The following is a 24,393-nucleotide window of genomic DNA, read 5'->3' as shown; positions in this document are numbered from 1 at the left end:
GAATCCAATATATTTCAATTACTAGGCTACAGAGAAAATTCAGTGAAATTCATTTTGTGAGAGTAAGAAAATCAAAGATATATTAGCCAAGATCACTTCTCCACTAATTTTTACTAATATATCCTAGTACTATAGTTGGTCTTTCTCTGGGTTACTTTAATAGGAGAACTACAGTAAAAATAATACCACAAATATATAAAAATATATTGCTTAGTGTATATGTTTTTAAACTTTAAAATAAATTTAGACAAATTTATTATTTCCTCCTTGTCAACCTAGTTAGTGCTGATTAAAAGAGATCTAATCTCAAAAGTTTATATGCTTGGGTAAAAAAAAAAGGCAGCACATACAACTAGCAGAAAGTAGTCCTAAAGAAGTAAAACTACATCCTCTTTAGTAAAAGAATTTAAACTCTGTGGGAGGATTCTTTAAAATCTGGAAAAATCAGCTAGATATAAAAAATTAACACTTACTGGTTAAATATTAACCAGTTATGTTAACATTCCAGCAAAGTGTTCCTGCACTGGTTCTGGACTAAGTACTTCATTTTTTTTTTTTAAATATGTGGTACACTGAACATCCTAAATACCTTTCACATCACTACTCTCACCTGCACACCCGAACTCCCCCGCGTCATTCACATCTCTGAACTCACCTGGGCTTCTCCGCCTTGGGGTGTTTGTTCCTGGCTTTCTGTCCCAAACTCTGCCCATCACTTAACACCTTTCAAATTTAGCCATTTACAAGAAAAGGAAAGTTATCCCTGTAACATGCTTAAAATACTAGGGCTTAAAATAGAGAAAATACAGGATGTCACACCAACCCTCTCACTTTTTTAAGAGATCTAGTATTTCCTTTGTGGGTTGTATAAAGAAACATGTCCTAACTCTGGCAAAGAACAACAAAGTGAAATCATACCCTAAGAGAGTAAATTTCTACTACTTGACCTTAACTTAACAATAACAATTTAGTAAATCAATTACAAGAAGGCTGACAATATTAGACAACCCTATCCACCTCCTAGAAGGACATGCTGTGGCTTCATAACCACAAAGATGAGGTACATTGAAAACCTTAAATATGGTTCTAAAGGAGCTCTTAGCAGATCACTTAAATGAGCCTTAAACTACATCATATCCTATTTCTATGAATTCCATGTGATTATCCAAAATTTTCCTGCCACAAATATATCTCTTACCGGTTGTCACTGTAATACCTAGCAGGAAGAGAAGTTGCTAAGTGAAATAAGCCAGTAAGAGAAAGGTAAGTATCACATGGTCTCACACATATGTGGAATCTAATGAATAAAATAAACTGATGAACAAAATAAATCCAGAGACATAGAAGCATGGAACAGACTGATGAATTTCAGAGGGAAGTTAGGGGTGGGTAGGGAGTGATTAACTAACGGGGAACTTATATACATATATGCATAGCCCAGGGACACAGACAACAGAGTGGTGAAGGCCTGGGAGGGGCGGTTGGGGGTGAAGGGGGCCAATGGGGGGAAAAACAACAGACAAACAAAGGGGACATCTGTAATACTTTCAACAATAAAGATAAATTTTTAAAAATTACTGTACAAAGTTAAAAAAATAAAATACATTTTCAGCAAACAAATATAACTAAAGTGAGGTAAGTTTAGAAATAGCTGCATAGATCAGGTTTTGTAGACCAAAGAGATTTAGAACCAAAGTTTAGAAAAAACATTGGGTGTTCAGTTTTTGTATTTAGTCTTGCAAATGAGGGCTTATAGGCTTTTACCTGTGTTTGTACACTCTGTCTGTCCTGAGTGCCTCTTACGTGCCAGGTATTCTTGCTGGGTGCTTGCAGGATATACAAATACAAGCAACTCTGTCCTTGCCCTTTGTGGGTAGGAAGACTAGAATGACAGTTCCTGCTGACTGTCACAGGACCTCACATGGTAGAGGGAGTCAGACACAGACAAGGAAAGGCACACAGGCAGATTTTGATAATATGACAGGAGGCTATGGGATGAAAGAATTAATTCAGTCCTTCTCCGTTTCATTATAGTGATCTTATACACTGGATAAAGGCATTTGCATTTTATCCTGTAAGCAACACCCTTCGATATTTATTAAACTGGACTCACCAGTGATGCTCTCTGAGTCTCTGTGATTGTTATTCATGAGGTTTTCTTCACCCATTGGTGATGTAAAAATGGCATTCTGGGATTGATTCATGCAGGATCCTTTCTTGCTTTGGTTGACAAGGACAACTTTGGTATGAATTAGAGTAAAGGAAATCCATCAAGCCATTCAATAAAAAAATGGATCTGGTTGTATGGTTAGTTCCCGATGGACAAATGACATCTGCAGCAATGTATGCTCTCAGGTGATTATCATACCTTGACAGTCATGACCTAAAACAAAGAACACAACAAATGACTTTGAAATTCAGCACGCTCGCTAATAATAGCAGTCCAATTACCTGCAATGCAATGTCTGGCATTAAGAATGCTTTCTTAATGATGCCTACAACATGGGTACATCTCAAAGTAATTACGCTGGATGAGAGAAGTCAGACAGAAAAAAGAGTACATAGTTTATACTTCCATTTATATAAAATTCTAGAAAATGTAAATTTATCTATAATGACAGAGAGCAGATCAGTGGGTGCCTGGGTTTGGAGGAGGGATTACCAAGGGGCAGGGGAAACATTTTGGAGATGATGAATATATTCATTATTTTGATTGTGGTGATGGTTCCACAAGTGTATACTTATGTCAAAACTTACCACATTGTACACTTGAAATATGTTAATTATAGTCAATAAAATTATTTAAAAATTTAAAAAATTAATTGACTGTTTAAAGTAAAATAATAACATATTATGGGATCTATAATATATGTAGATGTAAAATGTGCTATAACAATAGTACAAAGGCCAGGAGGAGAAAAATGGAAATATACTGTTGTAAAGCTTTTATATTACATGGCTATAGTAACATATTGCTTAAAGGTAAACTGTGATAAGTTAAAGATGTGTACTATAAATCCTAAAGCAACCAATAAAATGACTCAAGAATTAGAGATAATAAACCAACAAAGGAGATAAAATGGAATAATATACAACTGTGTTTCTCAACCGTGGCACTGCTGACATTCTGGGCCAGATAATACTTTGTCATATGCTTCGTAGAATATTTACTATCTGACTCTTTGTAGAAAAAGTGTGCCAATCCCTAATTTAATAGTAATATTATTCAGCATCAAATAGCCATCTGTCTAAATCAATTATTTCCTACATCAACTTCTTAAACAGGGTTCCCCCTTACATTTAGATACCTGCAATTATATCACTACTTCTAGAAGAATTCCAATAAACTAAAGAACAGACTTCTACTTTTTAACACCTACAAATATATTAAAATTATTTTCAATTTCTAAGAAAGGATTGTAAGAAAAGTAATGTCACAAATTTGCTTGTGAAGAAGAGAGGGGAAGGAGAAAGGGAGAAGGATGAAATGGGAGAGGATAAAGGCCAAGTGTCTTTTATACTGGTCCAATTTGGTTCTTAAATAGAACTGTGGTTCTTAATCATATTTTAACCAAAAATCATTGTGAAAATTTAACCTTGAGACCCTCTGCTGAACACTGTTACATGCCAGCTGGTTTAATCTTATATTTACATTACCATTCCTATTTTTTCTGTTTGTTTTTAAATTTTTTTTTTACATATATCACACAGGAATACCCCCACACAAAAATCCTAAAGTTTCAACTATGGATTCCAGATCTTTGCTCTAAAGAATTGCTTCTTGCCCTAGCCGGTTTGGCTCAGTGGATAGAGCATCGGCCTATGACTGAAGGGTCCCTGGTTTGATTCCAGTCAAGGGCACATGCTTGGGTTGTGGGCTTGATCCCCAGTAGTGGGTGTGCAAGAGGCAGCCAATCAATGATTCGCTCTCATCATTGATGTTTCCATCTCTCCCTCTCCCTTCCTCTCTAAAATCAATAAAAAATATATTAAAAAAAGAAATGCTTCTTTTTAAAATTGTTGATACTATTACAGATGTCCTCTTTGTGCACCCTCATTTACCCACCTCCATCCAGCCCCCACTCCCTCCCTCTAGCTATCACCACACTGTTGTCTGTGTCCATGGGCTATGTCTATATGTTCTTTGGCTAATCTCTTTGCTTCTTTCATCCAGTCCCCCCAACCCTCCTCCCCTCTGACCTTTGTCAGTCTCTTTCATGTATCCATGCCTCTGGTTCTATTTTGTTCATCAGTTTATTGTGTTCATTAGATTCCACATATAAGTAAGATGTCCTGGCCGAGTAGCCCAGTTGATTAGAGCATTGACCCAATACACCAAGGTTGTGGGTTTGATCCCTAGTTCAAGAGAATTGCTTCTTAATCAGTTTTGGGGTTTTGTTAAGGGTTTGGTCTTAACTCTCGCAAACGAGAATAGAGAAAACCAGTTGAACACAGAACTAAGTCCACCTGCGGAGTCATGCAGGAGGAATCTAGACCTCCAGGGCAATCCAAGAACCTGCCCAACCTGCAGACTGTGGAGCAAGTCAGGGATGATTTGGAGGTGACGCTTAGTACTAAATAAACCCGTTGGATATGCTCTAGTCTAGATCTCAGCTCCTCAGTAGGCCTAGTTTGGACTAGCAACAGTGAGTACAGAATAATGTCTATAACTTGGCATTGGACAAGCCTGAATTTTCAAGCCTGGTTTTCTGACTCTGAGCAGATTATCTAACAGTTTCTCATGATCAACTCAGGAGTTATAACTAACTACTCTTTATGGGGAGGGTCAGGTATGAAGACTAAAACACTAGTTCCCTTTAGTTTCCGCCTTTCACTTGGACCTGAAGAAAAGATGATGTCTTCAGCCTAATATTTATTCTTTTTTACTTTAATAAAAAACATAGAAGTTTATTGGAAGCAGATACAAACTCCATCTGGGCAAGGGTGTCCCCAAAGGGGCCCCCCTAATATTTCTTAAGTTTCTGGCTCCACAGCCAACTCTAAGCCCAGAATGGCTACCCTGTTTGTGTACAGAACAGATGTAGTCTAAAGATTACAGCTGAATAATCTTCCTAAAGAGATAAGAACTGAGAAAATGTGCTATAAAGAGACAAGTGTCATAAAGCAGGGCTATTAAGGGAGATTATTTCTCCATGGATTGTGCGGAAGGGCTGCTTATAATAAGTCTTAACTATAACTGGTACCATTATCCATAGTATAGTGGCAGTATTAGTTTCCTGTCACTACTGCAACAAATTACAAGTTTAGTGGCTTATTATTATCTCACACTGTTGGATATCAAAGGATGAAAGGACTTCAATGGACCAAAATCAAGGCTGTGCTTCCTCTGGAAGCTCTAGGGGAGAATCCTTGTCTTTTTTAGCTTTCGGAGCTACAGTCCTTGGCTTACGGCCCCCGCCTCCATCTTCACATCTGTTTCTTTGTCACATCACCACCTTCTGCCAAGTCTCCCTTTACCTCTCTCTTACAAGGGCAACTGTGATTACATTTAAATGGAGTGGAATAATCCAGGATAATCTCCTCATCTCCCAAAAATCTTAATTTAGTCTCTTCTGCAGAATCTCTTTAACACATTAAGCGTCAAGCCTGTTTTGTCTTCCTTTCTGTTTAGCCTGAGATAGCTGATTTCACCAATATGCTGGCGGCCAGAGACTGACGAGGTCCAAACAGAAAGTTCAGTGTCAGTCACCAGTGACCCACATGGTACTTAACGTGTTAATCATCCTATATAATAAAAGCCCAGTGACAGAACGACCAGAACCCAGAACCGTGGCCTCTTTCCCCGCTCAGTCCTGCCCCCAATCAGCCCCCATCGGGGCAGGCCAGCTGGAGCCCACCAGTGCATGAATTCGTGCACCGGGCCTAGTATAAAATAATAGTCACAGGCTCCAGGCAATAGGATCTGGATATCTTTGAAGGCCATTACTTAGTCTACCACAGTAGTTAAGAACATGAATTCTGGAACTAGACTGTCTATATCTGAACTCCAGCTTCACTTACTAGTTGTATTGATCTTGGATATATTACTTAACCTCATTTCTTCATCTATAAAATGGGTCTAATAACAGGATCTACTTAATGGGGTTGCTATGGGGATTAAGTGAGTTGAGAGAGGAAAATAGTAGCACCTACCTCAGGGTCCATGGGGGAATTACATGAATTAAACATGTAAAGCTCTTAAAACAATGCTTTAGAATACAGTAAATATGATGCAAATATTAGTTATTAGTACTATTAGCACCAATTAATTCTATTTGTCATCATTATTAGTTCTGTACCCTACACGAAGTTAAGCACAATGTAAACCCTATTCCTGACTCCTTAATGGCATCTTTCCTCAACATCAAAAGTCACATTTATTTCCTGCCTTCTGACAAATGATATTTAGTGCCATTAATCCTTTTTTCTTTCTACTTCTCTGATGCTGGAATAAAGAGAAAGCATGCAAAATCAGAGTCCTAAATGTAGTAATAACTGATCTTTGGCAAGCCAAACAACACCCTTTCAGTGCCCTTCCTAGTTTGTATACACATATTCTAAGTTCTACTCTCTATGCTGCATCTCTGCTCACACTTTTTAGGAACTTTGTTGCTTTTTTTTATAAAACAATCAATCAAGCATATGCATTATTAACAAGAAACCAGCTTTTGTAATTCATGCACATTGAGGAGAAAATAAAATAGCCAAATGACTCCTTTTAATAAGAAGGAGACTTAAAAAAGAACAAGCAAAACATGGCATTGATATAAATATTGCTGGCAGATAACAACATGGTTACTGACTTAGTTTAGCCTAGCCATGGAAACTAATGGTCAACAATGAGTGCCTAAATATAGGCCCTGTGCCTTCAAAAAATATTGCTACTTCCTTAACACAGGATACTCCAGTCAGAACAGCCTTAGAGAAAGGCTAAAATAAATTCTGGGAAACTTCCTCTTGACAGAAGTGCAGACAGAAGTATAGTAAATATAATGATTTAATAAAACACTTAAAGTAGAAATATATTTAAAATTTTTATTGTACAAATAATACTTTGGGGATTAATTTAAGATACATGTTAGCTGTTGATCAGCATTCAGCAGTAACAGTGCCATCACCAGCTCCAGCAGCAGCTCTTTCAGGCAGTGGCAGCCCTAATCCAGACAAAGGATCACTTGTGTAATTTAAGAAATAAGTGTACATTGTTCCTACATTAAATAATAGATTTTGACAGAGACTCGCTAATTTTAATGTATCTGGTTACATCAAAGATGTAAAAAAAATCCACAATCATTTTTAAACCAGACACTGAACCACAAAAGACTATTCGATGACTTTAGTGCTAGGAGCTGAAAGAAAAAGAGGGTTTGGGGGGGAAGGGGAACCCTCACCAAAATCCAACCAGGACAGAGCAGCAGAGCTGAGGAAGGCAGAGACCACACACCCACACCAAGCCCAGGGCACTGATGTGCTACAGTGTATCACACTGGCTACATTCTACCAGCAATTGTAAAGCTCGCCCTGAGCAAACAGGATTTGTGCCCAGCAAATACTTTGTCCCTCTTTTTTAGTGCTATTCAATTTAAAGATCAGGAGGGTTTTCAGAATATGAAATATATGGAGGCAGTTCTACTTACAAACAGGTTGGATTCCAAAGGTAGTTAAATCCATAGTTTAAAAGTCCAAAACCATGAGTGAGATTTAGGCTTACAGGGTCCACATTTCCTCCTAGCTGATATTTTGAACATTAAAGAAACCCTGCCCTGTTATGGTTAAAATGAACATTTGCTGAGGTGGGCAACCCCTCCCTGCCACAATCTCTACCAACAGGAGGAGGGAGGGAACCTCTGGCGGCTAAGAAACCCACACCTGCAGATTAGGAAAGGCCTTGAACCCATGGTGCCATCTGTGGGTTTTGATAAACTTCCACAGTCGCACTTCCATTCACCATGCTTAGCCTTTAAGTTCTTGAACGCCTAATTTTAACCTGTATCAACCTTTAACTAAATAGACATCCCACTTTAACTATGATCCTTTAAAACATTTCTTCATCGTTGTCTGGTTGTCAATTGCACAGATACATACTGTATATGTCACACACACTGTGGAACTGTTCTTCATAATCATTCTATGTCCAATCATTTATTTAACATGTATAATTTTCCCACTTTCACTTTTGTATAAATCAATTTATCACAGCTCTGCTTTTAGAGAGAAAATAAGGTTTGTAATATTTATAAAATACTTCAGAACTATACACATATAAAATAAACATACTATCAATAGCAATAAGGGCAGAGTTGAAAATGACCATTTGTTGGTGATCGGCAGAGCTGAATCCCTTGGTCTCGAGCATACTTTGTCCCTCTGCTAATTTAGAAAGTTCATAAATTACAAGATCAGCTCCTACTTTTCCACATTATTAAGTTAGCTCTCAAAGAGCACATGAGCTTATAAAAAGCATAGCTGTATATCTCATCTGGAGCTGCCACTTAGCAATAATTTGGGAGTTCTAACAATTATTCTTACCTATGGTAATCCTTTCTTGTCACTAAACTATTATTGGGCTTAGACAAACTTATAAAAATGTCCCCAAATAAAAAGCCCTTGGTGGGAATGCAGATCAGTGCAACCATTCAAAGAAACCATCAGACACTATGTCAAATGAAGTACATACGTACCCTAAGACTCAGCAATTGTGCTCCTGGGTTTATGTATCCCAAAGAAATACCCTAATCAGCCCATAAAGAGACATTTCTGAGATTATCTCCTGCACTGCTGTTTGTGATAGTAAGGTGAGGGCCTACTCCCTGGAGAGCAGATAGGCAAAATGTGGTGGATACATACCTCAGAGCACCATAGCACTACAAGTACAGTGCTGAGAGAACAATGCAAGAAACAAAATGAGAGAGATACCACAATGCCATTTACATTATTTCATTTTTTTCTACATTATATTTATAAACATATGAAAATGCTTGCCTTAGGGGAAAGAAAATAAGGAGAATTTGGAGTAAGGTATGGGGATAAAAGGGAAATTCTTAAATCCTATGGAAATCCTACTGTTCTTTTAGTAGGCTACTTGCCATATAATTATTATCGCAGCTCTTCAATCCATAAAGTCTGAACATGAACCTGGACACAAAAACATTTGCTGGAGACAATCTATGCAAAACTAGCAATCTTGGCAATGCAAACTATGTGGATACAGTTCCTGACAATTTCTTAAAAAGCCATGTTGCTTTTATATTACTACCTAGCTGCTCTAAAGCAGTATAATTAGATTTTAATTAAGGAAATGGTAAAATAAATAAATAAATAAAACAAAAAACAAGTGTGATGAAGCTTCAGTGTTGACATTTTCAGGTGTTCCATTATCTGATAAAAGCTTTGAAGGAAAAAGTGTTTTAAGTTCAAAGATGACAAGAGTGTAAAAGTGGCGCATATAGACTACATTCCCTAAATAAACAAACCTCTGATTCTCATCAGATGAAAATCAGTCACAAGCTACACTGGAAATTTCCATTCAGTTTCTCTCTTCAAAACACATAAACACAACACAAACATGTGCACCTCTGTTTCTCACTATAAATAAATACAGTAATATGTTCATTCAAAAAAAAAAAACACACCACAAACTCAGGCAGTATAATATGGCAGATAAAAAAATAAAGAATAAATGAAAGCTAATTGTAATCTCTAACCAGCTTTCACTGGGAAGTAGAATACTAACATGCTGTTTAGCAGTCTACTCAGTTATCTTTCCATGTCAACTTATTATCAATATATGCAATCATTTTAAAGTAATTCATTTCTGAATTACACAATATTCAGAATACACAATTATATAATCACTGATAGTTTCCATTAGGGACTTTCTAAAAATGAACAGGTTATTCATCCACTTTAAAACTCAAGAATCCATATAACAAGGGTTTAGCAAACTTTTTTGTAAAAAATGGGTAGTTAATATTTAAGGCTTTGCAGCCCTACTGCCATACTGCCCCCCTTTTTTTTCAACCCTTTAAAAATGCAAAAAACATTCTTAGCTTACAGAATTGGCTAGATTTGGTCCACGGGATATAATTTGCTGACCTCTGGTTTATACCCTAAATCATGGTATTTTTGTATCCCAACACCAAACACTTATGGAAAATATTATAAATAGCCAAATAAGAAATATCAACATCTTTTAAAACTACTTTTGGACAGGAATTTCATCTTTTGCTTTTCACACTCATTTCTATAAAAGATGACTGGCCTAGCAATATAAAAAACAAAGCACATTATTATTTGGCAGTCAAAAATAATTTAGTGATGTCATATGGTAGCTTAAGTAAAAGGAAATAGGATAGAAAATAGCTCAAAAATACTAAATGCAAACCTCAAAAGGGTAGAAGACAGCACTATCTTCTCTGTACCACATGACAAAAGAATTACAAAACCCTAACTAGTTTGGCTCAGTGGACAGAGCATCAGCCTGCGGACTGAAGGGTCTGGGGTTCGATTCCTGACAAGGGCACATGCCCGGGTTGCGGGCTTGGTCCCCTGTGGGGGGCGTGCAGGAGGCAGCCGATCAATGATTCTCTCTCATCATTGATGTTTCTATCCCTTTCTCCTATTCCCTTCCTCTCTGAAATCAATAAAAAAATATACATATATATACATATACATACATATATATACATATATAAAAAAGAGCTACAAAGAACTATGTAGTTAGTACATTCAATTCTAACATTGCAAAAGCTTTTAAGATAGGATTTTCTTAAAACTTCTAAAGAATAGAGACTGAGTTTAAATATATGAAAGTTTGATAAATGGAGGAAATAATATTTACTTGAATATTACATCATCATTTTAACACAGGACAGCAGAGCTCCTCTGAGGAAAGAAATGTTTTTGTTTGGCAAAGCCCACGTATGGTGCAAGGTGAGTTCTTGCAGCATCCATAGGAAAGCTAACTCCTCTGCATCAGACTCGGGAAATGATTGTTCTCTTTCTCTGGAAAGAAGCCCCATACAGATGGCAGTAGCTCAGAGGCCACAAGAACACCAGAGATTTGCAGAAATCTAGGGAGAGTTGTGACTTCCCTATAACATGAAACTGAAGGTCCAAAACAACTATTTAGCACTTAAAGTCCAGACACTCAGCGGATACTTGGGTTACTGGCATATTAAAATACTTGCTCACAAGAGCAGTTGCTATCAAGAATTTATATTTCAGGATAGTAATAAAATCATCATAGCTGTTATATTTTTAAATCTTTTCCGATATAGAAAATTATGTCATTTTGACTAAAGTACTGGTTTTAAAAAAAGGAAAAAACACAATTATAAGTCTTCAAAATTGACTAATGCAGAGTAAGTGGTATTATAGTTTGTGGGTTTCCTGTTCTCTTAACCAAAAATGCAGTGGAGGGGGTAATGTCTTGAGCCGAGGCATTTTATACAATAGATTCTGTGGGTACTAAAATATGTACTATACTTCTACAACCAAAAAAATTCTTCCCCACCAAATTAGAAAGTGTTTTTTTCAATGCTGACTGACAAAATTTAGGTAGTAAATTAAATCAAGAGACACCATTACCTGAAAACCTAAAGACACTTCACAAATTAAGAACCTGAACAAATATAATCATGCTGGCAGATTTAAGAGTATTACTGTGTAATCTGCTCTTCACGACTTATCTTCAAATCAAATAGCTCAGGAGACCCCTTGAAGCAGCATTTTACACAGCAATAAAATAAATACCAATTTTAAAAACAGAAATATTTCAGGAGTAGGTAGAAAATCTGTGTCCTCATTTCTTTTTGCCCCTCTAAGAATCAAATGTAAACTTGTTTTTTTGCTGGCTTATGATGATCCTAAATTTTTCAGTTATTTTAAACTATAATACTTAATTAAAGTCTTCAGAAGTAGACGTTTCCGAAAGGTGCCAAAAGAAAAACTGTAGGCAATATAGCTCTTCAGATCAACAAAGTAATCAGTGGCACCAGGACATGCAATCTTAAGTGGCCAGAAACAGGGTGTAACTTAAAATGGAGTGATGCCAGGGTAGAATATTTATTATATAAACATACGTATAAACATATATAATTCTAGAATGAGTCTAGAATTCTGCATATCTAAGATTTATAACCATTTTAGTAATGTAATTCTACTAGGCAAAAAATGTTCAAATTATATTATGGTTGGGACATAAGACTCATTGTTTTCCAAACCATTTGTCACAATCAATTCCACGACTTCACGATAAGGTCACCTTTTGAGGGAGAAGTGAAATGTAGTGGATGATTTTGGTTTGCCAATGAAATTCAGGAACCAAATAAAAACAGATAAAAATTCTGTTGGCTGTCTGCAATTCAGGAGACAATTAAGATTCTCAAATGAGCTAGCTGGGTCTGTAACTAGGTGGCTAAGGAAATTTAGTAACTCGATTCCTCCACCTGCCTTTAGTAGCTGGTATCCCCAGTTCCTCAGGATTTTAACATGGGCCCTCTCTTTTCTCTCCTCAGAAATCTCATCTACTTCAAAGGCCTTAATTTCTAATTATATGATAATTACTCCCAAGTCTCTATCTTTAGCCCAAATTGGCATATTTTTTAAACTGAAACTCTTTTTATTTTAAACTGAAACTCTATCAACGTATAATACCATAAATTTATCACATTCTAAACTGAATTCATTATTCTTCTCCCATTAAATCTGTTTTTTCTTGCTTTACTAATTAGCTAATATTATCAATTCACCTGATCGGCAGGGCCAAAAACCAAAGTCATCTTTCTTCTCCTCAATCCCCGCTTTCCATGTAGTTACAGTTACTGTCCATTGATTCGCCAAGCCTATTGCTATGGCCTTACCCAAGTCCTTCTCTCTGTCCCCGACCAGGGCAATGGTTTCCCACCTGGTCCTCCAACCTCAGCCCTCATTCTCTGCTCTAATCTACTGAGGTTCTTGGAACCCATACTGCTAACTCAGCCCACCCCTCCCATCCCCTTAGCATACTGTTCCTTATGCTTCAAGTGTCCTCCACCTCTCAATGCAGACACAGGAAAAAATGTCTGGTAACTTGGTCTCTCACGCAGATTTTCCTACAAGGGAAAAGTATAGTATGGGAACCAAGACATGTGGCCCACCCGAAGGTTCCGCTGTATACTGAGCAGACACTCCGGCGTCTTTATCATTCTTTAGTGGGTCTGCTTGGTGTATACTTTCCTCAAGGCCTGATCCACAGAGTACCCGAGAAAACTTCAGCTTCTAGACCTGAACAACTGAAAAGCAGACATCACTGTCCTGTGAAACTTCCTGAACAGAAACGAGTTCTTTTGACACTAAGAACAAAAAGCAAAACCTCTTTGTTAAATTCATGACTTTACTACAGAATATACCAAATGAACCTAGCACCACAGAAGTTTGCTGAGATTAGCTTATAATGGTAAACAACTGATATAAAGACAGAAGAGCTCTGTTTCAAATGGAAAATACAAGATAGAGAAATTGATTCTCAATTCTGTTCCAAATTCAGTCTTTTCCAATAATAGCTAACACTGACAGAGCACTCATTATGTGCAGGGCATTGACTTTATTCTTCTCCCATGAAGCCTGTTTTTGCTTTATGCACACAATCCCCTCTCATCCGCACACTACCCCAAGATGTGGTGTTACTGTCAAGGTTTTATAGAGAAAAGTTAGGCTCACAGGTTAAAAACAGCCAAGCTAGTAAGAGCCAAGAATCAAACTCAGAGCTGGGCCTCTCATTTCTGAGTTCTATGAGGAGAAACAAGGAGTGTAGGGGACTGTGAATGTGTGTAGTTTGGCCAATTGATGTGTCTGTCTGTCTGTCTCTCTCTCTCTCCTGTTCCTTCCTCTCTCTCTAAAATCAATAACATTTTTTTTTTAAAGAAAAAGCCGCAGAAATCCTTCTAAAACAGTCTTAGCTCTTAGCTCTCCACTCCATTTTGTAAAAAATACATACTGATTACTGAAAAAGAAAAAAAGGGCAAACAAGCCCCCAATTTGTTCTTATGAGCTTTTAGAAAAAAATGAGTCACCTGATCCCAAAGTTGGCTGTATTAACAAAGAAACAGAATGATCTGTGTTTTTATGTTTATTGTGTTTCTTTAATAAGACAACTCCAAATCTGCATTTGATTTTGCCATTAAATAACTATTCAACAGTATTGAGAAAATAATACAGATATATTATTACTGTAAATTGGGAATAATTCTGTCACTTGTTCTGAGCTGCTAAAAATAAGTGGGATAAAGATCAAAATAAAATTTTGTTGCAGGAAATTAAGTCCACCTATATGGTAATACATATCTTGCTAATGCCATGCATTCAATAAATATCTGTTAAGAGAATAAATCCATCTGTAGTCAAGTTACATCCATGCAATCTATAGTAGAGAGAAAAACAGTACTACATGAGAAATATAGGGTTGTTAGAGCATTTGAAAACTGAAGGCTTTCTTAGCCTAATTTACAAAAATCTACATAGTCCTCTCATGGGTTTTAGCAAAGAGATATGAGTGTATATATAGGGCTACATCAATTAAGCCCATCAGTTACACTAATATTGCAAACATTCCCTAGAGAAATGTGTTTGAAAACACTGTGGCAAAAACTACAAAATCTTTAATACTCTCCCCTACCCCAATTTTCTTATTTTAAAAACACTGGTAGTAAGATGTTTCCCAATAATGTTAAGACATGGTAATGAGGAAAAGTCCAACAAACTGCTATTGGGGGGAGCAGAAGTCCTGAGATAGAAAAGGCTGATAGAATTCGATGACTCAGGGTCATTACTATGACTAAGCAATTACTGTGTTATAGTGACTATAGCACTATCCTCTACGATTATAAGCTTTTAAAGAGCACCTTCTCCCTACACTAAATGGTCTCAAATTGCTATTTTTTATTTTTACTTTTGAGATTTTAAGTCTACTTCTAATTTGGTTTTCTGCCTCACTGTGAGGCAATCAACCACTACACTTCACGGGTGCCAGTGTCTCTCCCCTTTCTAATCTGCTGTTAGCTGAGAAACCAGATAACCAGGTTATCAGAGAACCCAGAAGTGTCTGCTTGAGACTAAACCTTAGGGCCTGTTTGCCTGCCCTTGGCTGGTTCCTCAGCACCTCTTTCTTTCATCCCGCCACACTAGGGATTTAGCTGGCTTCTTTTCTTCCTCCGGCACAGTCCTGCCGCCAGTGTCTGCCTCACCTGGTGTGCTCTTCCCGAGGTTGGCTGTGAATACGCTTTGTCCTTCCTCACTGTCTCCCAAGAAAAGTGCAAGTCCTCCTCTTGTGGGAGAATTTTACTGTCAGTTGTTATAGAGAAACATAAAGTAGATTACAAACATGGAAAAAGTTGTTTAAGGAACCTTAAAATTTTTCATTGTGATTTTGTTCCTTAATCAGCGTTTACAGAGTCCTCTCTTGAATGCTCGCTCCCGGAGACTATGTGCTCACTTTCTTCCTCACTTCGCTGTGAGCTCCTGGAATGAAGGTATCTTATGTTCCTATGCCCAAAACTTAAAGCAACTGATACAGGCTAGGCTAGCAATACATGCCTAACTGTAAAGTTAGTGATTTAAAATGTCAACACACTGAATTATAGAAGTAATTCGATGAACAAAATTGCTTATCAGTACATTTCAGTCCAACATCAACTAAATGAATTGCCTTGGGGGAAAAAAAGCCTTAAGCTAACAGTGAACATTTGAAAGAAAACATTGTTTTTGCTTTACGAATAACTCTGTATAAGAGTTTGCTGTTAAAAGAGGGATTTATTATTTTTATAGCAATAACACAGTACCCACTTTTCTTATAACTAAAAAGAAGTGGCTGACAATTTCATAGGAAAGTTACAAATGAATTTTTGGCTCACAGCTTAGTTTTATCATGTTTCCCACCAACAGTATTTGCAGCTGTTTATAAATTACATTTAAATTAAATCTCATATCAAATAAGAAATGAGAAAATATCTACTTAAAAAACCCACAATAGCTAATATTTGAAGTCTTTTGTTTTTTTATGACTAAAAATAGAACAGTGTTTAGCCTAGTACTAGCTAAAAAGATGAGAATAGATGGGAAAAATCTTGTTAAGTTGTTAAATTATGTGCTTTAGGAACAGCTGTACCATCTCAGAGACATTTTAGTTGGCTCCCGGCCTCCTTCTCGTCCTTTCTTCCTTCAGACAGAGAGTGTTCTTTCTTAACCAACAAACTTCCCTTTGTTTTGATTTATACCACTGGCCTGAATAACCCAAAGCACCACACACAACATGCCAATGACTACAAGCAGTAAGAACAGAAAGCAGAGGTTTGGTGCTTAGACCCTAACCTTTCTGTACGTGATGAATTTTAGAGAAGTCCATTTTCTAAGTTGACAAGCATTTTATTAAATGTAAAGAAGTAGTTAAGTACTCCTGAAAATATTACAAATGATATGAATGGGGCTGTTGCAAATTTGGCCATCAACCTGGTCATCACACCACAGGCCATTATCCTCTTAAACGTCCTTTCCTGAGACAACTTTATACCACACCATTCTTGCTAATCTCGGAAACCCTATCTGTTCTCTATTCTCTTACTCTCATTCCTCCCACCAATAAATTCACAAAATCTATAGCTAGTATTCTCTTCAAACTCTAAGAACGAAGTACAAACATAATCTCAATCATGCACTTTCACACTTGCTGAAGGGAATATAAATTAGCAATCCTCTTAGAAGAGGAACTGGGTGAAAGATAGAAGGGGGAGAGAAACTTATTTTTCCTAATATACCTTTCAATTTTTCTACACGTGTATATGTCCACCAGGTTGAAAAATAATGAAATATGTTACTTAAAAGTCTCTATTCCTGCCTTCTCTAAATCTCCCTCTAACTACTGCCCTCTGTTCTCAGCCATGCTTCTTTAAAGGGTATTTCCTCTCATTCTCTGTCCTATCTCTTATTCATACCTTAACCCACTACAATCTGATTTCTCCTGAAACCACTTTCCCTTCAGTCGCCTGTAGTCCCTGCTAACCAATTCAATCAGACCTTCGTAGTTGTTATCTTATGTCATCTCTGGTTCAGTATTGTTGACTACTCCCTGCTTTCCTCCGTTGACTCTCTTTTCTGTTAATAACTCCCAGTCTGGCTCTTAAACCAGACTTTTTCCTGAGCTTCAAACAATTTTCTCAAAGGCTGATCATGATCCCCTAAACTGATCCACTGAACAGATGTCTCCTTTTTCTCACCTTGCCACATCCAACCCATTACCAAGTTCTGTGCAGTCTAATACCAATACATGTCTCTCAAATTTACCCACTTCTCTTCATTCCCTCCTCTTTCATCCTAATTCAAGCCATCATCATCTCTTAGATTCCTAAGGTAAACCAAGCTCCTATTAGGACTCCATGCTAATCTTTTATTCTCCATAAGGCAACAAGAATCACGTTTTTTAAAACTAAATTCCTTTTAAAAATAAATGAAGGGGTCCCATAATACCTAGAGTAAAATCCACACTTCACATCACAGTCTACAAGGTCTGCCCCTACTTGTCCCTCATCTTGCAACACTGCTCTTTGCTCTTACTCAGCCGCAGAGACACAGACCTGTCGTTTCCTTTCACTTCTCATCACACGCTCTTATCTCTGGGCCTTTGTAACTGTTCGCTGCACCTGGAACACACACTCTTCCCTCTTGTTCTTTACAGGGCGACCACTTCTCACCCTTCAGGTCTCAGGTGAAAAGCCATCCTAAGGGAGACGTTACCAGTCTATCTTATCTAAAGTAGTCTCCTCTGCCACGTTTATTTTACAACGCAGCACCTAATTTATTTCTTTTACAACATATATTACAACTTACTTCCAGGAAGAGAGAGGGAAGCTGCTATCTTTTCCTTTTCCTCCTCCTGGCTGATCAGAGTGGCAATACAATGGCAGGGGCAGCAACTCAATAAGTATTTGTTGTTGAACTATCAACTGAACTGGTGGGTGAATTCTTTCACTATTAACGTGCATAATTTATCAACTCCATTGGTACACAACATGGTGTAATGCTTTTAAATTAGACCCTAATTTATTTGAACTATTTCTTCCTTCTTTATGACTTGTGAGAAAGCTTTCTAAAGAGAAAGAACTCAAAGTCTGGCAACCACTGACAGCGATATATATAGATAAGCTTCAAAGACCTCTCTGATCTTTACAACATGAATTAGCTCCACCTCTACACCACGAGTAGACTTTGTATGCTCATTTCCTTAGCATAAATAAGTCATAATACAGGGTGGGGTGGTCAAGTAGGATATGCCTAAGGTTACGTGAGTTCTGTGGTAAAGCTAGGAATAAAGTCAGAACATTACATACTAAAAAGCAGGTCAGTGATTGAAAAAATTTCAATAAAATGACCTCAATTAACAATTGGCCAATCAGCTGTTTATGAGACAGCTTTCAATGCCTCTTGAAATAAACTAAAAGTACTGAAAAGAAATAAAAAGTAGTGTATAATAGACTCTGCCCTAAGGAGATTAAAGATGTAAGAAACCTAAGATCTACTGGTGAGAGCTCTAATAATCTCTATGATTTACATTCAACCTAAGATCTAATAATCTAAAGAAATTTAAGAAAATAAGATACCACCACCAGATTTATTAGGAATTTATGAGTGTTAGGACAGAACTGTTCTGTACTTAGCCAGGGGGGAGAGCATTTTATAGCTGAAGTGGTGTGGCTTCACATAGGAGTCAGATTTAAGTGAGTTCCTCAAGGATGGGAAGATTTGGATAGTGAGAATGGGGACAGCTGGTAGGGAAGACAGAAGCAGGCAGAGCCAGTTTGGCAGCAGTGCACAGACCAATTTAAGTGGGAATATTATGGGAAAGTACTTCGAGCTTTAAATTTGACTAGCTCAGATTAAGAAATCTGAACTTGATCCAACAGGGGAACAAGTTTCTAAATGCAAAGTGACATTTGAGAAATAAATCTGGAGTCAGACTAGAGAATAAATTTCAGAAGTGGAGAAATTAGAGACAGAAAAACAATTAAGAAATTTTATCACATTATGCCTGAATTATTGTAACAAACACATAACAAGGCGAATGGAAACAGAGGGATCTGTGAGACAGTGAAGGCAGGACTTGCTACTGATGAGCTGGGACTAGATGAACTTTATCCTCTCCTAAAAGATCATTACATTTAGTGTAACTTCAATCATTTGGCTTAAAACCTCACAATTTTCCTTGTTCCTCAATCCCTAAGAGTTCTCTTTCCCAGGCATTTCCTGTTTTCCCATCCCCCAAACTCTTTTCTCCAACTACACAATATATTCCCAACAAAACAAAGGATTGCACTTACTAGTTTTCTAGACACATCAGGAAATTCCCAATCCTATAACTTTTTCGTGCTATTGCTTGTAACTTTAATGTCCTCTTTCTCTTCTACATAGTCAAAGTCTATCCAATTCTCACATCCCAGTTCAAATGCCAGTTTTTCCACCAAGCTTTCCCAGAAGCCCTAGTAATCACTGCCTCTCAATGCTCCACTTTTCTCTAAAACACTTTAAAAACACCCAAAAACTTATTATTGTTCCTTATCTCCCCTGATAAGCTAGCTGTATACTCCCTATGGAAAACATACCCAATTTACTTTTGTCTTCTCCTTTCATAGGCAGTTGAAGATCTCAATACTGTATGGCAAGAGCATAATGTAATGGCTAAGAGCACAGATTCTGAAGACGGCTTGTGTTTGAATCTTACCACTGCCATTTATCAGCTATGTGACAGGGGCAAGTTACTGGACCTCTCTGTACGTCAATATCTGTATGTATAAAATGGAGATAGTAATAGATATTTCATAAGATTGGCTTATTGCTTCTCAGCCTTTTGGCTAAGATCAAAGTATAGGACTTGGCTTAGAACAGTGTAAGCACCATGAAAGTGTATTAGATACAGTGGGAAAACAACGAGAATTCTGTGGTAACTGAGTAAAGCTTTATGAAAAGCCAAGTGTCAAAAGCATAGCCAGTCTGTAGGTACAAAAAAGTATATACAAATTCTTCCAAAATCTTGTTATGTATGCCCTAAAGGTTAGCTGTGCCCTTTAAAATCTTCCTTAACAATGGAAGATCTGTTTTAGTTTGATATTTGATATTCAAAGAAAATATTTAGTTCAGCTTCCTGTGGCAATAGACACCTAAACTGGTCTCCCTGCCTCCAGTCTTATCCCCTTTAATCTCTCCTCCACAAGGCTCGCAGAGTAATCTAAATTGCTCTAAAATGCAGAGCTAATGTTTTTGCACTGCTACAAACCCTCTTCATCCCATTCCCTTAAGTTAAAGATTAAACTCCTTAGCATCTCATACAAAATTGTCCTAATATGGTCCCAGCCTAGTCTCCAACTTCATTTTTCAACACTTTTTACCACAAAACCTAATCACCTGGCCACACCTAAAAGGCTTTTTGTATGCCATTCCTTCGCCTAGAACATCCCTGTATTAATCTTCTAGGGCTGCCATAACAAAATACCACAGGCTGGGTAGTTTACATAACAGAAATTCATTTTCTCGCAGTTCTAGATGCTAGAAGTCCAAGATCAAAGTGCTGGTAGATTTGGTTTCTCCTGAGGCTTGCAGATGGCCATGTGCCCTCACATGGTTTTTCTCTGTGTCTCTTTCTGTGTGCAAAGTTTCTCTTATAAGGATACCAACCAGAAAAGATTATCATCTACCTTAATGGGTTCAGTTTAACATAATCACTTCTTTAAAGGCCCTGTCTCCAGATACAGTCACATCCTGAGGTCATGGGGATTAGGGTTTCAACATTTAACAAAAATTTTGGAGGGACAGAATCCAGCCCATAATAGCCCCTTCTCCTTTCTTTGTCCAGGCTAATTCTCATTTGTTTTTCCAAGACTGGCCCAAGCCTTCCCACCCTAGGAAGATTTCAGTGCTCTTTCTCTATGTTCCCACAGTACCTCTGTATGATGTCCTCTGTATGCTGCTATCCTGTTACACACTATCACAATTGTTTCTTTCCCTCTTCAGCTGTATTTCTTAAGAGTAGAGACGAAATCTCTAGCACTTAGCACAGTGTCTGGCCCCTTCAAGGTATTTAATCAAGATTTGATTATTGAAAGTACTACAAAAACATGGACTTGAAGACAGGCAAACGTGGGTTCAAGTCCTGGCTCGATCATTTAATAATCTTGTGACTTTGGGCAAGGCACTAAATGTTGAACTTCCATTCTATACAAGCTAGTTGTAAAGATAAATGACCTAATTATAATTTTTTTAAAAATCCAGTTGTGGTTTGGTACACAGCAGATGCTCAAAAAATGTGAAGAGTAAAGATTCTGAGGTTGCCTGGGGTTAACACCCAATTCTACCACGAGGTAGCTGAATGGCCTTGCGTATGTTAACTTATCCTCTGCTTCAGGTGCCTATCTATAAGATCACCTCTTCCACCTGACTCTATCACTTAGCATGATACTCTAAATGTCCATCATGCTGTCACAAAAAATTTCATCTTTTTTTTTATGGCTAAGTAGTATTCTATTGTATGTATGTATATACCACATCTTATTTATCTAGTCATCTGTTGAAGGATACTTGGGTTGTTTCCATGTGTAGGCTACTGTAAATAATGCTGCAATGAACACAGGGGTACATATATCTTTACAAATAAGTGTTTTCAGTTTTTTGGATACCCAGAACAGGTATTGGCGGGTCATACGGTAGCCCTATTCTTTGAGGAACCTCCATACTGTTTTCCACAGTGGCTGTACCAATTTACATTCCCATCGGCCATGTATGAGGCTCCCTTTCTCCACATCCTCTCCAACACTTATGGACTAATTGATAAGAGCCATTCTAATGGGTGTGAGACAGTATCTCATGGTGGTTTTGATTTGCATGTCACTTATAGCTAGTGTGAGTCAGATGGAAAAGGTCAGGAACCAAGAACCACATGCTCTTACTCATGCATGGGACATAAAACAAAAAGCAACAAGCAAAACAAACTCCTAGATAAAGACAACAGAATGGCAGTTACCAGAAGGGAAGAGAAGTGGAGGGAGGACGAAGAAGGTAAAGGGAGTCAAATACAAGGTGACAGAAGATTAGATTTTGGCTGGTAAGCACACAATAGAATGTATAGATGTTGTACTATAAAGCTGTACCCCTGAAATTTATGTTATCAGCTAATAAATATAATTTTAAGACTACCTCATTGTGGTTCTGTGAGAATACGGTACTACAGGTAAACATTTAGATGGGTATCGAATAAATAGGTAGTAAGCATATATAAATGTTTCCCGTTATTATATGGACACTGCAGATCTGGACAAATGACTGGAACCCATGCATAATTTAGTTCTTTGCATTATTAAATCATTTAAAATGTATTACGTACTTTAATGCCTCAGATTTCTTACCAACTAAACAGTATGGTAACTAAAGAGGTTCAAAAATTAGTACAGATGATATAACAGAGCTCAAAATAAACATGAAATAATATATTATCATCATGTCTCATTTCTTATATTGGTTTTTAACAAAAAGGGGTATAAAAGTAAAAATTTTAAGAAACAAGTCTTTCTACTCTTAAAATCTATAGATATTAAGCATTTTCAGTGGAGAATAATGCCCATTGGCTCATATTTTCAATTGTAGATTCACTAAAACTCTGAACCAGAAAGGACCTCTAAGGTGAAAATCCAATCCTATGTCTTACACAAGTAAATTGGAGTGGATTTGGCATGCGCTTTTAGGATCTTAATGAGAAGCTCTCTGGGGGACGGGAATTGCAAGCAGAAAGAACAACTTGTTCAAAAGCAGGGGTTTGGACTTACTCTAGATGTCCAAAGTATGTAGAAACCAGTATTGGGAAATAACACCGGAAAATGCCTTCAAGAAAAATTTCTGAAGGAGGTACAAGTTATCTGACCTGTAACTTTGAAGCGAGGCAAATCTCGGTTTGAATCTCCACTTAATGTCTCTGAGCCTCAGACTCAGTGCAAAGGGGTTACAGTGATTGAGTGAATGTCTGTAGAGCTCATGACTGGGGTGCCTGGCAGATTGAAAACACTCAAATGTTTGTTCTTTCCAACCCCTTCTATCATAAGAATAAAAACCTCTACAATGACAAAACACTGTCTTTCATAAAGTGTGCGCTGGCTGAATGTCTCAGACTTGTTGAACATTTACTTAATTTTAAAAATAGAAAGCTGAAGGAACGCTGCCCTCTCTCACCCCCAACTGTCCTTCACAGTTGGTTTGGAGGTGCCCCGTCTCCACCCTTAACAAGCTACTTGGAGACCACTGTAGCTCAGACATCCGATTCTACAGCAAAGATTTGAAGGTCGGGAAAAATTTACTGAAATATATATATTTTTAAAACTGGGAGTCCATTTCATTTTATTCCTATGGCCCATTCTAGCTTGATGAATTGCCAGTGAACGGTTGGTTTCTTTTTTTTGGTGTGTGAGTGTGTGAGTGTGTGTGTGTGTGTGAGTGTGTGTGTGTGTGTGTGTTTGGCTCAGACACTGCACGTTTAAATACCGGTAAAAGGTTTGTGGGCAAGCACCACTCTGTGACCCAGAAATCTTTGAAGTGGTTGATAGATTATCTTTACATCAGTCCTAACAAGGACATCTGCCAATACCCATTATTTGCGCTGGAAACTAAAGTCAGCCGTTTCTTTTGAAAGACGTGTGGTGTCTGGCTCAGAATCCATCACAAAAAAAAGCCCAAGGCCACTGAACCCAGAGAGAGCTCTTCCCAACACCCGCTCCCCCGGGGCACATCACAGATGGCGAGCGAGGCTGTGGGTTTAACCGCCGGACACGGTGCCGCTCACCGCTCAGGGCCCCGCGGGGGCTGGACGGATACCGCCCCGCAGGGGAGGAGAATGCCGCCAGTCCTCGGAGGTGGGGGAGCCCGCAGGCCAGCGCCCAGCGCCCATCCCTGCGCACCCACACTTGGGAAACACCCCACTTCCCCCGGCGGGGCGGGGCGGGGACCCGGCGCGGACCCTGCCCTCGGGCCCCAGCCTCCGGCTCAGGCGTCCTCGGAGGACCGGGCAGCGTGACCTCGGAGGACCCGGCAGCGCGCGGGGCTGGAGGGCGCCTCCGCGTCCCCGGGAAGTTGGCAAGGGCAAGTTCGGGTCGCGCACGGAAGGTTACTCACAGGAATGGCCCCGCGTCCTCCGTCCTCCGCCCGCGTCCCCTCAGGGAGAAGCTTCTAAGGCGGCGGCAGCCTCCAAGCAGCCAGCAGCTGAGCTGCCGCCGCCGCAGCCGGGGACCTCCGGGCGTGGCAGGGACGGGCGGCGACTTCACAACATCATTACTCGGCGACTTCAGATTTGCGGCAGCACCGGATCAATGGCAGTCCCCATACAATTGGGGA

General features: G+C 38.4%; 1 protein-coding gene across 2 annotated transcripts in view; it reads right to left on the bottom strand.

Annotated features, from left to right (window-relative positions):
* The window catches only part of TRAK2 (trafficking kinesin protein 2), a 55,443-nt gene extending 31,060 nt beyond the window's left edge, over window positions 1-24,383 (bottom strand). Inside the window, exons 1-2 of one of the 2 annotated variants that reach the window (XM_028153089.2) lie at window positions 24,175-24,383; window positions 2,114-2,383 (exon numbers count right to left, since the gene is read on the bottom strand). In XM_028153089.2, the coding sequence (XP_028008890.2) occupies window positions 2,114-2,204 (91 nt within the window). In that variant the 5' untranslated portion in view covers window positions 2,205-2,383; window positions 24,175-24,383. Of the gene's footprint in view, window positions 1-1,764; window positions 1,797-2,113; window positions 2,384-24,174 lie in introns of those variants that run through there. The other variant, XM_054723194.1, reaches the window with a different exon arrangement.
* Between the last annotated feature and the right edge of the window lie 10 nt (window positions 24,384-24,393).

Source organism: Eptesicus fuscus, chromosome 11 (assembly GCF_027574615.1).
Source record: "Eptesicus fuscus isolate TK198812 chromosome 11, DD_ASM_mEF_20220401, whole genome shotgun sequence".
In the NCBI taxonomy this organism is placed as follows: Eukaryota; Metazoa; Chordata; class Mammalia; order Chiroptera; family Vespertilionidae; genus Eptesicus; species Eptesicus fuscus.
This window is presented reverse-complemented; position numbering and strand designations above follow the sequence as displayed.